The 16,096-nt window shown below is 57.8% G+C and overlaps 2 protein-coding genes across 2 annotated transcripts; both read right to left on the bottom strand.

The window, feature by feature from the left end:
* Positions 1–1,556: 1,556 nt before the first annotated feature.
* On the bottom strand, positions 1,557–6,106 carry LOC134516756 (ovocleidin-116-like). The gene is made up of 4 exons (XM_063337319.1): positions 6,023–6,106; positions 4,507–4,560; positions 3,646–3,738; positions 1,557–3,548 (listed from the first exon to the last, which is right to left on the bottom strand). Exons 1-4 carry the CDS (start codon positions 6,080–6,082, stop codon positions 1,557–1,559), a joined length of 2,199 nt encoding a protein of 732 aa, XP_063193389.1. The 5' UTR covers positions 6,083–6,106.
* A 3,104-nt stretch (positions 6,107–9,210) lies between these two features.
* IBSP (integrin binding sialoprotein) lies at positions 9,211–12,853 on the bottom strand. The gene is made up of 6 exons (XM_063337068.1): positions 12,800–12,853; positions 12,668–12,718; positions 12,469–12,540; positions 12,223–12,279; positions 10,106–10,207; positions 9,211–9,801 (listed from the first exon to the last, which is right to left on the bottom strand). The coding sequence occupies exons 1-6, from the start codon at positions 12,851–12,853 to the stop codon at positions 9,211–9,213; spliced, it is 927 nt and encodes a 308-aa protein (XP_063193138.1).
* Between the last annotated feature and the right edge of the window lie 3,243 nt (positions 12,854–16,096).

The raw sequence follows: 16,096 nt of genomic DNA, 5'->3' as shown, positions 1-16,096 counted from the left end.
CCACCCAGCCCGGGCTGTCAGCAGCCCTGTGGCCTCTTTCTCTCTGAGCTGGGTGGGCTGGCACAGGAGGTCCCTGAGCCTTTGGGCGTCTTACGGATGCTGTCCCAAACCTGAGAAGCTGCAGGCAAATCCCTGCCCCAGGCTGCTTAAGCCTCCGTGTCCCCGCAGCATTTGCACCAGGCTGCCCAGCGCAGCTCCCCTGGGGGCACTGGGGCCTGATGCCCTGGTGTGGGGTGTAGTGGGCACCTGCAATTTTTGATCCTTTCTGCTGGAGAGCACGAGCTCTAGCGAGGCAGAGCCCCACCAGCTGGTGCTACTGACAGCACCAGCGAGATACACAGTGTTATCCTTGTCCTGGTGGTCCCAGCATCAATCACCCATGCATGATCCCTAACAACTAAGCCTACGGCCCGAAACGGGACCTGCGCCTTGCCTGCATGTGGCCGTGCAGAGGGTAGGGGAGCAGGGGCTCTGCGGGTACGTCGCCGACATCGTAGCTGCTCTCACCCCGTCTCCCGTCGGGGAGTCCCCTCCCGGCGTGCTGAGAGTGGCACTTCTCCCCACGAGGTTCCACGCCGCTCCCACTGTGCCGTTTGCTCCGGCGTGTTGCCGAGCACACCCGTTTTAGCAGCTTCTCGGACAGAAAAAGCAACCTGCAATTGCATAAACAGTGATTAACTCTGGGCACCGCTGGCGGCACGGCTCCAGCATGTCGAAGCCCAGCCTGGCTCACGTGCAGGGGCCAGCGGTGGGAATGGCGGTGGCGTGGCCAGGGCCTTATGGTGCTGCTGGAAGCGCAGCGGGGCCAGCAAGTGCCCTGTCAACGCGCTTGAGGGTGTGATGGGGATTTCTTGCTGTGAGAGAGAGATGAGCTGAGGGGATAGATGCTCTGTGGGGCTCCTCAGCAAGGATAAATTGCCTGGGGAGGCAGGTGGCCCTGGGCAGGAGACGGTGGGGTTTGATACCCCAAGGGAGGGATGTGCGGTGCTGCTTGGTCAAATTGCAGCCCCAGAGGTTATGGCTGGGCCAGGGATGCGCTGGGGCCTGAAATCCCCTGTGCCCAGGGACTAGCCCCCCCTCACCCCAGCAAAGCGGCTGCCTAAACTCACGCTGCAAACATCAAAGTCAGCAGAGCCTTAGGTACAGAAATGCCTTTATTTCTCCATTAGGCTGGAAGTGGAACAGTGGGGACAGAGGCTTTTTCTCACTGTTCATTTACTTGTTTCGCATCAGTGCACGAACAGCGCTACCCTACGCCGCGGAGCGTGATTGCTGTTACATGGCTGTCTAGCACAGCAAACCCGCGCATGGCTGTCGCAGTGCCAGACGCAGCCCTCCCCCCCCCCCCCCCCAAAACTAACAGCAGGATTGATTGCGTGAACCAGTGATTTTTGGCTCCTGGGCTGCAAAGCACTGCGCAACCCCCACCAACGTGCGGGGGCACCTCTCGCCCAGGCAGGAGCAGTGCCTGCAGCGGAGATGCTGGAGGGAGACGCGACATGTAGGACCCCCCAGCTCCACTGCTGGGGCCCGCTGGGGTGGATACCAGCAGCCCCTCAGAGGGTCCCCCGGCTCCAGCGGCCGTGGGGGTGCCCTGGGGCTCCCCACCCCGAGGGCTGCAGTCCTGTCTGTCGGCTGTCGCTCTGGCTGCCCCGCTCGCCCTCAGAGGACTGGCTGCTGTCGGCACTCCTGGGGCCGGTGTAGGGGCCTCGAGGGCCGCCCGCCACCCTGCCGAGGGTGTAAAACGACCGCTCGCGGATGTGGAGCTCGTCGGCACGCTTCACCTGGTCCAGCTGCCTGCTCTGGCCCAGCGCTGTAAACGCCCCCGGTGCCCCCACCCCCAGCCTCCTGCCATGGCGCCCGGGGAGGCGGCCACCCCCGGCCCCCGGCACCGCCACCCCGGTCTTGCCACCTCGCCCCCGTTCCTGGCCTTTACCCGCTGCCACGCTGGCCCCCGCTTGCCCTGCCTGCAGAGGGGGGCTGCCCCCAGCTTCGGTGGCACGTGGCCTGCCTGCGGGATCACTGCCACGGCTGCCAGCACTCACCTGGGCCCCACTTGATGCCTGGCTGCCAGCTTTCCCACGTGGGGATGGCGCTTTGTCCACCCTGGGTGTCTTCTCCATCCCTGCTCCACCCACCTGGACCCTTGTCCCCGCCCCAGGCCATCTCTCCCTGTGGGGCTGGGGGGTGGCTGGCCCCACTTCCCCGCTCCCCCTTCTCCCCACCATGGCACTCTCGCTTGCCTTGCGGCTGCTGGCTGTCCCCAGGGTGGTGATGCAGTTGTCCTCGCTCACCCCGGGGGATGCCATGGTGGTGCCCAGGTGGATGCTGGCCCCCTTGGCTGGGACAGTGGCAGCAGCATCCTTTGCACCCCCCTGGCGGGGGGTGGTGACAGCCAGGCGGCTTGGCCTCTCCTCAAACCTCTGCCCCTCACCTCTTGCCTCATCATCACCTTTCTCACGGATGCCAGCCTCCACGGGGATGGTCCCCTCACCACCAGTGACCTTCCAGGGGCTGGGAGACACTGGTTCTTCTCTGTCACCAATGGTGGTGGCACCATCCGCATCATCTCCTGTGGGATGGCCATCCCCAGGGCTGCTCCTGGTGCTGTCCCTGTGCCTTGGGGTGGCTGTGGTGGCCGGTACTTCAGGCTGCCTGTGAGAAGGGATGCCATCATCGTCATTGCTATCATGTGCTGCAGTGACGCGCACCCTGGGCAAGGGACTGCTGGTTCCTGCAGTGGAGATGTTGTCATTCTCGCTGCCAACAGTGGCACCAGCCTGGGTGTTTTCCTGCTCCCCCACATGGATGTTGGCCCTCCCAATGAAGATGTTGACTTCGTCGTCCTTGTCCGAAGAGATCTGGGTGAAGCTGGTGTCCCCCACTGTGCTACCCACCTTCCCATGGGTGACAGTGACGCTGCCTGGGTCAGGGATGTAAGCATATTCACCCACACCTTTGGTGTCAACTTGGACGTTCTCCATCTTCTCAGTGACAGAGGTGAGAGCAGCACCTCCTGTCCCTGTGCCCCGCATGACGCCCTCCCGCCCTTGGCCAGGTATGGTGGCCTCGCCACTACCCTCGTCCCCAGCCCCTCCAGTGGTGGGTGCCCTCTCCCTCCCGGCTGTCATGGCCCCCTCCACTGGAATGCCCCTGGGGGCACCATCCTCCCGGTCTTCACTCCTAACATCAGACCTGTTCCCTGCCATGGCCTCACCGGAGCCCTGGGGGAGAGTGGAAACACTGCTTTCGACTTCAACCACCAAATCCAGGTCGCCGCTACCCTCCGAGCTGGCAGGGGTGGGACCTGCGATACCGACACCACCACGCGCTCGCGTGCTGGTGCCTGGGCGAGGACTGAGAACATCCCCACCAAAACCTGTGACGCTGCGGTTTTCGGGCTTGAGGCCGGTCCCGTTCTCCATCACATCAGTGCTGTCATTGTCACCTTGCTCCGGCGCTGCCCCATCCTCCGTCGGCCCCGGCCTGGCATTGTAGTCGCCCAGCTGGCGGCCGGGGTCGACGCTTTGGCTGTCAGCCTCTTCCTTCTGTGCAGTACAGGAGAAGGAGGTCAGGGTCAGCCCCAGCACCTGCCAGCTGCAAGGGGCACCGCAGCCAAGCCGGGGTCCTGCCATGCTGCCTCACCTTTATCTGCGTTTGGTTCCTCCTCGTTGAAAATGAATAGACATATTTGAAAACGTAGAAGCCATGCTTGGCATTGCAGCCTTTCAGCAGTATCTGGTGGGGAAGAAAATGACCAAAAGCCACAATTTTCTTACTAAATGTGACAGCAGGATCTCCCGTTGCTGTGCCTGGCACCACAGCAGGGTCTCACCAGCACCCTGGGTCCCCAGGACGGGCAGGAGCTCCCACCACCTCGTGGCCACCAGTGCAGGCAAGGAGCTGGGAAGGATGCAGGCGCTCGCATCTAGGGCTTCAGGGTTTGGTTTTCCCTTGGGCTCATTTACCACCTTTGCTTGCTTTCAGGAACTGTGGGTTGTTTGTTTCTTTGTTTGGTTTTTTTCAAGGTAGCTTATGGCATCAATAAACAACCTGTTTGATGGTTCCATCAGACATGAGTGATAGGACTGATGGCAACCGAAGCACTGGAAGGATAGCATCTGTCTTCCAGTAGGCAAAACCAAGCATTTTCTTCCACACAACTTATCTGAATTTTGCTATTGATGCATTTTACACTGATACACTTTGAAAAAAACCCTGTAGCAGCTGGGCCTGGGACTTCTACAACCTCACCTGTAGGTACACCAAGCATTTGTGACCTGTGGCTGGGCAGGGGCAGAGGAGCAGCCAGTGGGGGGAGGCCCTTTCCTTGCCTGAGCACAACACACCTTTCCCCTCCCCTGCTCTTTGTAAGGGCTGCTCAAGTGTGAGGGGACCAGTATCTTTTTCCACAGCTACTGGGGCTGCCCTCCAAAAGCGGCTTTTTCTCCCTGCGCCCCGGTGCAGGGCACCCCACGGGGTCCGGGTCGGGCAGGGGGGACTTACCCGGTGTTGTCCCACACAGTTCCCAACAGCTCTCCCAGGCAGTGGCGGTGGCACCTGTGGACAACAAAACGCAAGCGAGACCTGAGATGTCAAACACTGCTGCGGCACCCAGGTAGCGGCCAATGCCTGCTGCTGGCTGCCTGCCCTGCCCAGCGTGATGGGCACACCACAGCGTCCAGGGAAGGGTGGGAAAACTGTGTTGGTAAGCCAATAAATTCCCGGGCACTACCTGGGGTGCTGGTTTAAAGCCAGCAGTAGTAGAAAAGGTGAAAAACCCATTTCCAGGATCTGAAAAGTATCGCAAATTCTGCTACAGCATGCTTGCATTGCATGCAACTTTCCACAGGATACTGTTGGTCTGGCAAAAACCCTTGTACTGGATTCTGCTGCGGAGGATTTTTGTTGCAGAGTGGTTTTAATACATGGCACCACTGCTCACACCACAATGCTCCAACGCACGGCTGCAGTGGGAGCCTGGAGCTTCTTAACTGGCTTCCCCTGATTATCCTGGCATCTTTAGGGATGTATTGGCTAGTGGATCCCTCGGGGATGGGGGATCTGGAGGTGGGAGACCCACGAAGCCATTTCGGGGCATTACCTACGTGCTGGAGGGGGAGAGGGCCACATGGAGAAGAGCCCCCTCCGGTTTCAGCAAAATCAGCCACTGAAGCACTCCAAGCTAGCTGAAAGGGGCAGAAATGTGCCCCGGAGTGTTAAATATTCCCAGGTTATTCCATTGTTTGTAAACAAAGGCTGGATTACAGACTTGGTTATGCAGCAGAGTATTAACCGTCTCTCTTCTGTGCTGGGAAGCGAATCGGCACTGATTTATTGCCTTTCCCCATGCTGCCCTGTGACAGACCCATTTATACAAACTTGCCCTGGGGGCTAAAGAACACACTGACAGGACCCAGCCCTTGGGGGGGAGACGTGGCTTCCCTCCTCCTTACCCTGACGCAGAAGCAAGCCTTTGCTAGGAGCAGATTTTCACTCTAGCGGTGCTGGGCAACACTTAGGCAGGACAAAAATGGCTGCTATTACATTTATCTTGGTTTGCCCTGTGTTTCAGTTACATCTGGCTGAATTTCACATTAGGAGAGCTGGACTATAATTGCCGGCACCCCTCCGACCCTGTTACCCTCAACGGGTAGGGTGAGCATCCTCCCCACACCTCCCTTCCCGTGGCTCCGCTCGGGCTGTTCCCAGGCCAAAAGCAGATCCCAAATCTGCAGAAACCCAGGGGAAGAGCGACAGCGACCCAGATGGGCCCTTGCACAATGCCCGAACTGCTGAATTAAAGGGACATGCACAGGCACCTCAGCGCTAATATATTTTTCTTGCTGGGTTCACCTCTGTGCCAGCACCTCAAACCCGTTCCCCCCGCCCCGAGCCCCAGCGATGCTATATGCAAGTACGACTCATGTTTTCCTGCTGCTGAAAGCGTGCTGGAGCGCACTGGGAGGTACACCCCACGCTTTCAGCGGCACACCGGGAAGCCAAGGAGAGCCATACTTACGGGTGTCGAGAGGGCCGTGCTGAGCAGGCACAGGCACAAGCAAAGGAGGGCTGTTTGCATCTTTGGGCAGCTCCTGGGGGCACAAAGCAAAGCGTCACCGGAGTTTGTCTTCCCAGCACTCGCGGTTCCCAACAGTCCCGGTCAGCGGCAACCCAAAAGCTCCTGCGGTCCCACAGCCCCCATGGCAGTGGGGTTATGCAGTGACCCTAGCTCTCCCCAGCCTTTGCGGTGGCCCTCAGCGTCGCTCTGCCTCTCTGCACTCCTTGCAGCAAGGGCGATGCGCTTGCCACGTGCGTATGGCGGTGAGCGAGGACACGTGCGCAGCCAGCAGCACCATGTGGGTGCTCTGGCACCAGGCGTTAAAAGTTTCTTCACTCGCTCTGCCAAAGCAGCTCGGGTGGGTATTTGCAATAAATGACCACCAAAACTGCTGCAGGCTGACCCGTTAAGTCTGAATTAAGACACTCGCATGCTCTTTCCAACTGCAGTGCTAAATGGCAGGAGACAAAAGCTCTGTCGGCTGACAATTCTCATTTCACCCATCCGCCCTGGCCTGGGCTTGGAGGTACAGCCCGGAGACTATTTTCAGCCGTGCAACGACAGAAAACATCGGAAGGAAATTCAGGCACAAGGATCAGCGTTACAAAGCTTAAGAGAGCGCAATGCAGAGGTGCGCGCAGCTGAGGCCCGGGCTGTCTCCTCACCCCCGCTCCAGCTTGCCCAGAGTGAACGCAGGAGATGCCTTGCTTGGGGAAGGCAGAGCCGAAGAGCTGGGGAGAGACAGTGTAGGCAAACTAGGTAAGATTACCTTTCGCTGTCGGAGGCAGATCCCAGCGGCAGACCGTGGAGGCTGTGCCCACTTTGCTGAAATTTAAAGTTGGCCCCAGCCGTGCGGAGCCAATCAGCTTCTGCCCAGGGATATTTGTCAGGGCTGGCAGCACCCGCAGATAACCAGGGGGAGTAATTTCCAGCTAAAAATGTGTTTGTGGTGGAAGACAGCTATCAAATGTTCCACCTGGCTGGATAAACAGAAAGCACAGTTTATAAATATCTGTTCTGAAGGTGAAATTGCTCGATGATTAGCGCAGATCTTAGCGTGGCACTCATCCAGCCAGGATATTGATAAGAGGGGGTGTAGTGGGTTGCAGCGTGTTCACTGTGACTGACATGGGAAAGCCAGCAGGGCTGCAGAGAGGGGAGGGTGACACACTGAGCCTGGCCGGGTTGTGGCCACGACCAGCATCATGGGGCAGCCTTGGTCAAGCTGAGAGATGCGGCCATGCCGTAGTCTCTGACATTTGCTTTTCGGGTTTCAACCCCAACCACCCTGCTTCCAGTCCGGTGCAAATACAAAATAGAAGACTGGTTAAAAAAAAAAAAGAAAAAGGATTTTTTTTTTTTCCGTGCACCGCTTGCACAGGTTCCTCCGAGCCCACCTTTGCTGCGGGAAGGTGCTGCAAGGATGTGCACAACGTACATACTCTCCTCCTGCCCTCCTCTAGCTTTGGTGGTATCGCTGGTCCCCACATGGCCAGCCCGGCTCAGCTGCTCACTGCCCTGATGGTCACAACAGCTCCTATCCCATCCCAACCCAAACCCTGGGAGCAGGCATCGCTGCTGCATTAACAGCAGAAATGCTTAAACCATCAGCATCCGGCCTCAGGCAGGAGCAAATCTCAGAGCCAGGAGGACTCTTGCCCTTTCCCCCTAGCCAGAGAGACGCAGTCAGGTGCTGCCCCGCGCGTACCGGAGCAGCCGGCCGGTGCGCTTTGGCTCAGGGAGGCAGAGCTTTGGCCAGCTGCCCGGGGGGGCTGACGCACACAGGACCAGGCAGGGCACCCCATGGGAGCAGGACCCAGCCCCCGGCAGCGCCAGGGCCCTTTGTCTCTTCTGGCTCCCTGACGTCTTTGAGCACCCCCTGGGGCTGTGGACCATGGGTCTCGCGTCCCCCCCGCCGGCGGCAAGCATGTGCGGGACTCCCCAGTGCTGCTGTAGGGATTCAGCCCGGGGGGTGCCCACCCTGCAGGCAGCACCCCATGCCCACCCCGGCAGCTGCAGCCCAGCTTTGGCACACGAAGGCGGTTTTGTACAGCAGCCAGCAGCTTGCTGCTGCAAGAATAGAAACTCGTTTTGCAGTTGGACCTATATCGGGAGCTGAACGCAGGTTTCCTTTCCAGGAGCGCAAGGGGAGCGCAGTACCTGCCGTAAGCCGTACGTGAGGGCCATCGCTTTTCCTAAATGGGGGCACCTCCCTGAAACCCATCAGAATTTGGTCCTTCCAATGCCTGGTGCTGATCACCAGTTGTCTGGGGCCACAATTCCTTGTGGAGGTAACTCTGGGCAGGGATCCTGGGGACCACGAGCCAGGCATCCCCATCCCTCATCCCTGACGCAGGAGTCCAGCGGACGCACTGCTGTCACTGTGACAGCCCTGTCTTGCCCTGGGGACGAGACTGTGTTGTGCAGAGAGACGTGGACCGTTTTGGGCTGCGACGCTGATGTCCGAAACACGTGTCCGAGGCGCCCACCTCGGTGGGACCCACAGGCCTGGTGCGGGGATGCAGAAGCAAAGCTCTTATTACAGGGGTGTGCATCTTCAGCTAGCGATGCACAGAAAGAGAAATTAATGTCTTTATTAATACTGCCTGGCGTATGATCAGGCTGTGGTAGGCACGCTACCAAGGAGTGGAAGATGTGGTAAAGTTAGCGTCGCCCACATACTGCAAATTCATGTCAACTCTACACAAGGTGTGGCAGTACTCCACGGCAGTGACCTTAAAAATGCCCTTACATTTTTCAGAGGGGACTCTGCAGAGGAAGGCTTTCCTAGTTAGCCTTTCGGTTCCTCCCTCCTTTTGTGTTCGTCTGAGCTGGAACAAAGAGATTTAACCCTGAGCAGCACGAGCAGAGCACCGGTGCCCCTCCGCCCACCGAGCGCCATGCCGCCCTGCTGACCCCAGCAAATGCAGCGGCAAACCCTTTGTCACCAACAAGCTCAGTTCGGTTGCTTTATTTCATTTCGCTTTGTGAGATACAAAAACAAAAAAAAGCCTGGGACGGAGCCGGTGCCTATCACAAGCAGCCTGCTGTCCCCTCTGGCACGCGGTGGCTGCAGTGGGCCTTCAGATGCACATTCCTGAGTGGGATGAGGCAGGCACGGGGCAGCACCAGGGCCACCCCCGACCCGCTCACTGGCTGTAGTAGTAATCCTGGCCGTACACATCGTAGCCGTGCCCCTTGTAGTAGCCATACTCATCCTCGTAGGCCCGGTAGCTGTCGCCGCGGGCATACTCGTCCTGCTCCCCATAGCTGCCATCAGTGGTGCCTCCGTCCCCCTGGCCATGGCTTCCGGCCGTCACCTCATATTCCCACTGCTCCCCAGCCGTGGTGGCGTCCGTTGGTCCCACATCTCCCATGGTGGTCCCCTGGGACAGCCCCTCTTCGCTGGTGGTGCTGGCTATGGTGGTGGCTTCAGTTTCCTCCTCCTCTTCCTCCTCCTCCTCCTCTTCCTCTTCTTCTTCCTCCTCCTCTTCCTCCTCGTCCTCCGCCACACCCGTACCCTCCTCAGCCACCGCGGTGCCATTGCCATGAGGCCCATCTGCCCCCTCAGTGGTGTTGGTGCTTGTACTGTTGACGCCATTCTCATTCTCGGCTACCTCTTCTTCCTCCTCCTCTTCTTCCTCCTCCTCATTCTCGTCACTGTCTTCATTTTCGGAGTCATCTCCCTTGCCAGCAGCGCTGTTCTTGCCCCCCTTCGGGGGCCCTTGACAGCCCTTGCCCTGGCGGAGGGGGAAATAACACGGCATTTAGGTGGGTGTCGGGAGGTTGCAGCTTTTCAGTGCCACATGGCATGGGGCAGGTGTGGGCACAGCTGAGCATCCCCCCCGTGCCTTGCATAGCAAGGCTGACTTTTTGGGGTACCCTTTCTGTCCCTCCCACCAGAGGGAGCCCAGCTGTGGGCATCTTGCGTAGCAGACCCCCAAGCAGAAACAGGGTGCCGGGCATCCCATGGGTGCAAGCAAGCATGCAGTGAACGTATCCCCCCCACCATGGGTGCTCCCCTCCAGCCCCCCAAAACCACACCTGCTGGGGGGATGTGACGTCTTCTCCCAGCCTGCCCTGGCTGTCCCCGGGGGCTGGGCTGGCAGGGTGGCCAGGTGCCTCGATGCCAGCATGGGATGGCTCCTGCAGGGACAGGGAGAGGACACGGGGCAGGTGGTCAGCAGCGTGAACAGAGCGCAGCCCTCCCAGAGTGAGCGGGGCACGCAGCCTCCCCTCGCAGCGTTTGGGTGCTGCTCCAAGTTTCTTCCTTTCCCATGGCTCTCACCCCAGGCTGAAATTGAGAAGCTGCAGCAGGGCAGCCCAAGCCATGCAATTAAGTGGTGGTGGCCGGAGTTGGGTGTTCCCATTCTGGCTACGCGTTTGGCTTTACAAAGCATCTAGAAGTTTGCTTTTGAAGTTACCTCTCCCGGTTTCCAATAAACAAAGCAAGCCACGGGCGCACGACATGCAGACACAATACAAACCAGGTATAGCTGGCGGGCAAGAGTGTGAGGCCTCAAAGCCAGGCGTGAGTCTGAACCCCACCAGCAATAAGCCACCAGCACCACTCTGCCCCAGGGACCATGCAGCGGAGCGGGTCTCTCAGCAGGGTGCACGGCAGTCCGTGCCGCTAGAAAGGGCAATCAATAACCACGACGCGAGCAGAGCCTGGAGCGACCACTGAGGAACTGGTGGGGCAGCTCACCCTGTTCCCAGCCCGGGAGGAGGAGCGCCTGGCAAACGAACCCAGCCGTGGTGGGAAGACACGGGGTCACTGCCGTCCCTGCCCTGGGCAATCCTCGCTGCTCTCGTGCCAAGACTAAGGATGCTCACCCTGGTGGTTTGGGCCAACTCAGACACTTAAAATAAAGGTGCATCTGATGCCAAAGAAAACCCAAGCTGTTTTCCTCTCCACTGGAGGAGCCACCAAATTGCACGGTGCCAATGGAAGCAATGCCCCCCATCTAGCAGCCGATGTAGTGGTGCTCTTTACATACCGATAACTGACCTTGGGGCCTTTCATCGTCATTTGTCTTGCTGACCGCCCCCTGCCAGCGAAGGCACACAGCATCCGTGCCTGGGAATGGCCGTTGCTCTGGTGCCCTTGAAATGAAAGGGCCGAACAACAGCTGCGTTCCTGCTTATCGCTTAATTTTTTCGTGGGGAATGAAATTCCCCCTTTGGCTGTCTCATGCCGCTACTCAAAGTTATCCCTAATGATCGTAGTGGTAGGTGAGAGGAACAGGCAAAACGGGGCAAATTGCAGGGAGGTGCCGGGGCTGGCAGAGGTGGTTGGGAGATGGGGGCCACCTCGTGCTGCACCCCAGCCCCAGGTGGGCCTCCAAAGGAGGTTTTAAGATGAGATAACCAGGCTTACACTCCTGTTAGAAAGACCCCTGAAGTTAGCATTCAAATCCTTAAACTAAAAAAAAAAAAAAAAAAGAAAAAGTTGTGATTAGACCTGACAAATAGGTTTCCAAGCATGCCTGATCCCTGTCTCAAAGCACCTGTTTGCCTGAGACCACTGAAGCCCAGCGAAGCACAAGAGACCTTTGTAATCCCTGGCATTTAATTTTGGACCAGGGTGAATCTTGCAAAGGCCGCGGTGCCCAAGCTTATATTGACCCAGCGGGCAGGAGGAGTGTTACCGGCTGGGCTGGTACAAACATGCATTTCCCAATATAGCACCAGTTTGTGTCCCTCCACATGCGTTCGTGCAGAGCGTAACTGTATTTTCCGTAGCAATTTTATCAGCGCTATGGGGGCAATGCACCCTGAAAGGGAAAGGCGAGAGAAGTACCTAACAGCACCTTGCGGGTGAGCTTCCCTGCTTCTGCCCTTCCGCCCACCCTTCTCCTTTCTGAGCCACCGAAAATGGCTCAAAACCCAGAAAGTTTGTCTCCGGGTTGTTTGGTTCCCCGCCCATCCTCTTAAAAAAATAAAAAAAAAAATAAAAAAATAAAAAAAAAGAAGAAAAAGGAACAAAAATATACAAAAAATAATAAAATAAAGCCCAGAGTAGAAAATCCAGTTGTATCCAGAGTGCAAGGCTGTGGGCGGTCATCGTTCACAAATGCTGATGAGCAGAGACTACAAAACAAAAGATAGTTCCCAATTTCTCGTATTTGTTTTGCAGGCTGCTGGTTTGACATACTCACCCCCCCTTCCTCCTCCTCCTCCGAGCCGTCCCCCTCTTCCTCCGATGAGTCACTGCCCTAAGGAGAGGGAAAACCAAGCCATAGCTTTGCTGGCAGGTCTCCACTGGTGTCACGAGCACGAAGGTCTCAGGCCAACCCCACAGGCCAGTGGCAGATGGGGTGCAGGCTGTGCCCCCATGTCATTTGGGCCACTATCTGCGCATTTGGTGGGGGGTGAAGCATCAGTAACCCCTCCAAAGCACCCACCTGGTACCGTCGCTGCGGAGGATGCACGTAGGCGTATCTGTACAGGTAATAGCGGTGCCTGTTCTTGAACACCTACCAGGAGAAGAGGAGGGTAAATCCCATCAGCCTGGGGGCTCGGGTACAGGACTGACTGAAACGCCCTCGCCCTCAAGGCCAGCGCCACGTGGGGCTGGGCGCGCAGGGCGGGGGGAGACCCTACCGCGTTTTCTTCCGAGTCATCCGAATTGGCTCGCCGCAGCCAGCTCTTGACCTGGGGGAAAAGCTGGGTTGGCATATGCCCCACACCAGCCCTGGCGAGGCTGAGGGGTTCCCCCCGCTGCCCAGCACTCACCGAGAAGGCACACGCCATCCCCACCAGGCAGGCGAAGACCAGGGCAGTCCTCATGGCTGCTTACTCTAGGAGAGCAGAACATGGTGAGGGCTTGCTTTTCGTCTAGAATGCAACCACACAGGTGTTTGTGTCCACAAGGGTGAGCGGGGAGAAGGGTGGCCTCCAGCCACCTCTTGATGGGGTCACCCCAACCCCTCTGGAGACCCGAGTCCCCCCTTTTTTTTTTTTTTTGACCCATCTACCTCAATTTCCATTAATACATTTTGTTTTTTCAAGAAGCCGCGAAATACCAGAAAAGTGAGTCGCACCTGGTAGTGGATGCATTGCTTGCCCTGAGCAGGGCTACTCTCTCCTGCTTCCCCATTGCCGGCGAGCGAGTGGGAAAACCAACCCCCGCCATAGACGCGACAGGAGCGGCCGGCGGGAGCGCTGCCTACTGCGGCCGCCTTCCCACGGCTCTGCTCGGGCTCTGCCCAGGGAGCGATGCCCCTGGGAATTACACCACAGAAGAGTTTCACCTCGTTGAGGAAAAATAAATAAGCAGACAAAATAAAGGAATAAAATCGGCCTCTACAGTCTGCCATTGACAAAAATAGCAGGGGCGAGGCACCAATGCCAGGCCCCCCCATAGGCGTACACCGGGTGAGAGGCTTGGCTCTGGGCAGGTCCAAGCTGCATCCCCGAAGCGTCAAAACCCAGCCTACCCTGCTCCATCCCAGCCCCGGCAAGGAGCACGCCTGACCCTTCCCGCAGCGCCCCATCCTCCGCTCCTGGCATCCCTCCGGGCTCAGCCAGGCCCACTAAAATCTTCCTTTTTCCTACCTTTCCTCCGGCTAAACCCACCATCTGCTGCGCTGAGGTTTGGAGGGAGCTGCTATTGTATTTATCTGCGCTTGAACTTTCCCCATTTTTGTTTAACTCGGGCTAGAAAACAACTGACCACACGCTAGCTTCCCCGGCCATGCAGCGAGGCTCTGGATGCTCATCCCCTCCACCCGAGTGCTTCACGAAGCCACGGACCCAGGAAAGGGCCAAAAGCAGCATTCAGCCCCCCCAGCAAGCTGAGCCCTCCCATCCCCCTGCAAAAAGCAGGCAGCAATGCACAACCCAGCTGGGAAAAGCAGCAGCAAGCTTACCCCACCACAGCACCGATGGCTACCGCCGAGTCAGCCGGCACAGATTTCCTCCCGCTGCTGCCCCGCTGGGATATAAGGTCTATTTTTGCCCCCCCCCCAACCTCCCAGCCAGTCACCGCCCTGCCCAGAATGACGCCAGCCCGCCGGAGTGTGCCAGAAAACCCCCAAAATTCAATCCTGGCAGATTTGGTGCACAAACATAGCGCCCCACGCCACTGCCAAACCCGGGGAGGTTTGCACTGCACCACTTAATTGAGGGTCTGGCCTCAGAGGAACGGCCGGGAGGCTGGAGGGTATAATAACACTCTGGGTTTAAATTAAAATAAATATTGGGAAATCTGTTCTCCGGGGGGGGGTGTCTACCTCCCTTTTTGGGAAATGCTGTCACTGTTTTTTTTAAGAAGACAAAAAAGACCAACCTCAAAGGCCCAGCTCCACAGCCACTCGGGCAATAGCCGTTAGACAAAAAAAGGCTAAATCCAAACAAGTCCCTCTCCAGGCTGCCTGCAGAGGTGAAATGGGCCTTGGGAAGGGCAGGGAAAGAAAAAAAGACTCGGATACAGGTGTCACCAGTCCCCCTTTGAGAGCCATTTCTGCCACAGCGACGCTACAAAATGCAAGTCTGCTTTGTTTCTCCTGCCCCTTGAACCACACAGGCCCTCCACAGTCCAAAATCAGGTATTCCCTGGCTGAGATTTGGCGGCTCTCTACATGTCCCCAGCAAAGCAGAATAACTGCCTGCAGCAAAAAAAAAAAAAAAAAAAATGCAAAAACCCCACCCTCGTGGCCACCCAAAGCTCAGCGAGGACCTTGGTGGCAGGATACGGCCGGTGGTTGGAGCCCACCTCTCCTGCCCCGCACCTGATGGCAGGGGAGGGGGGCACGTGGGTGCTGCCGCTGCCCCCCTGCACCCATCTCGACAGGGACATCCTTTCTCCTTTCCCTATATTTATCATTTCCTGATGCGATTTCAGTCGCCCAGCTCTGCAGTGCGCCGCTGCTCCCTCTTTCCCAAATTTTTCTTGCACAGGCCCCTTTGCCGCTCCTGCGCGTGCCCAGGCTGCAGCAGCTCAGGGGAACAACTCCTCACCGAATGCAGCTTTGCTTTCCGCAGCGGCAAGGAGAATTACAAATCCTCCACGCGACGCCTTCAGCCTTACAACCCTCAGAGAGGGAAGAGCAGAGCCGGAAAACGCATGCCGTCAAGCAGGTCGGCGATGCGCAGGTTAGCCGGTGATAAAACTATGGTTATTTGGGGCAGAAAAATCTGTTTTGCAGTGGAAGACCTGAACACCCATGTTTCTGCTCGAAGCCAGGGGCTATGCTTGCTGAAAGCCTCACCCATAGCCAGGGGAGCCCAGTTTGAGTCTGAATTTGATTGGGAAGCAAAGGATTTCCAGTTAACCGAATTCCCAGATTAGGACCAGTAAGACAAAGCTTGTTTGTTTGGGTTTGTTTGGTTTTTTTTATTTTTTGTGGTTGCTATTTTGTCTTCTTGCTCATCACCACCTTGACTGGTACATCGCGGGGAGTTGCTCACTGCTGATGAAGCGCCACGCGCATCATGTGCTTTTGGGGAGGGAGAGGTCCCTTGCAGCCCCCTGGGGGGTCTGACCGCCCTGGCAGAAGCCGGGTTGCCTGCCTGCCCTGCCAACCCCGGGACTGCAGGGCACAGCTGCTGCGACTGCCCCCATAGGCTTCAAAGCCCTCGTGTCACCGTGAGGACCTGTAATTACAAGGGAGGCCTGGAGCTGGCCATGGCTTTCGGCTGGCGCCTCGGGCCAGGAAAACCCACACATAAAAAAAAAAAAAAAAAAAAAAAAAAAAAGCCATGCAGTTTTCTGATGCCAACACAGCAGCCGGCGGCGAGGAGAGACACCGGCATCGCGAGGGACCTGGTGCCCCGTGGGGCTGGGGTGGCCGGAGGGGCCGCCCTGCTGGGGGGTGATGCAGGGGGCACAGGAGAGAGGCAGCCTGGCTTCCCTCTGCCCCGCGCCGTCACGGGCTACCCTGCGCAGGAGAGCGGCAAGCGCGTGCCCGGCTTTGAGCTTGAATTTTGTCAGGGACGGGGAACAGAGAGTGCTGGTGGGAGGCGATTTTTAATATAATGAAAGGGCTGCTGCTCCAGGCTGCTTAAAAAAAGAAAACTGACTATAAAAAA

The sequence above is a fragment of the Chroicocephalus ridibundus genome, chromosome 5 (assembly GCF_963924245.1).
Source record: "Chroicocephalus ridibundus chromosome 5, bChrRid1.1, whole genome shotgun sequence".
NCBI classification, from domain to species: Eukaryota; Metazoa; Chordata; class Aves; order Charadriiformes; family Laridae; genus Chroicocephalus; species Chroicocephalus ridibundus.
This window is presented reverse-complemented; position numbering and strand designations above follow the sequence as displayed.

What these genes read in the sequence shown, in the direction of transcription:
- LOC134516756 (XM_063337319.1), bottom strand. Translation starts at nt 6,082, where the DNA reads ATGCAAACAGCCCTCCTTTGCTTGTGCCTGTGCCTGCTCAGCACGGCC. An exon ending in GCACGGCCCTCTCGACACCC is followed by an intron (nt 4,561 to 6,022) that starts GTAAGTATGGCT and finishes TGTTGTCCACAG; the next exon opens with GTGCCACCGCCACTGCCTGG. An exon ending in ACTGTGTGGGACAACACCGG is followed by an intron (nt 3,739 to 4,506) that starts GTAAGTCCCCCC and finishes CTTCCCCACCAG; the next exon opens with ATACTGCTGAAAGGCTGCAA.
- IBSP (XM_063337068.1), bottom strand. Translation starts at nt 12,853, where the DNA reads ATGAGGACTGCCCTGGTCTTCGCCTGCCTGGTGGGGATGGCGTGTGCC. An exon ending in GGATGGCGTGTGCCTTCTCG is followed by an intron (nt 12,719 to 12,799) that starts GTGAGTGCTGGG and finishes CTTTTCCCCCAG; the next exon opens with GTCAAGAGCTGGCTGCGGCG. An exon ending in AGGAGGAGGAGGAAGGGGGG is followed by an intron (nt 10,208 to 12,222) that starts GTGAGTATGTCA and finishes CTGTCCCTGCAG; the next exon opens with GAGCCATCCCATGCTGGCAT.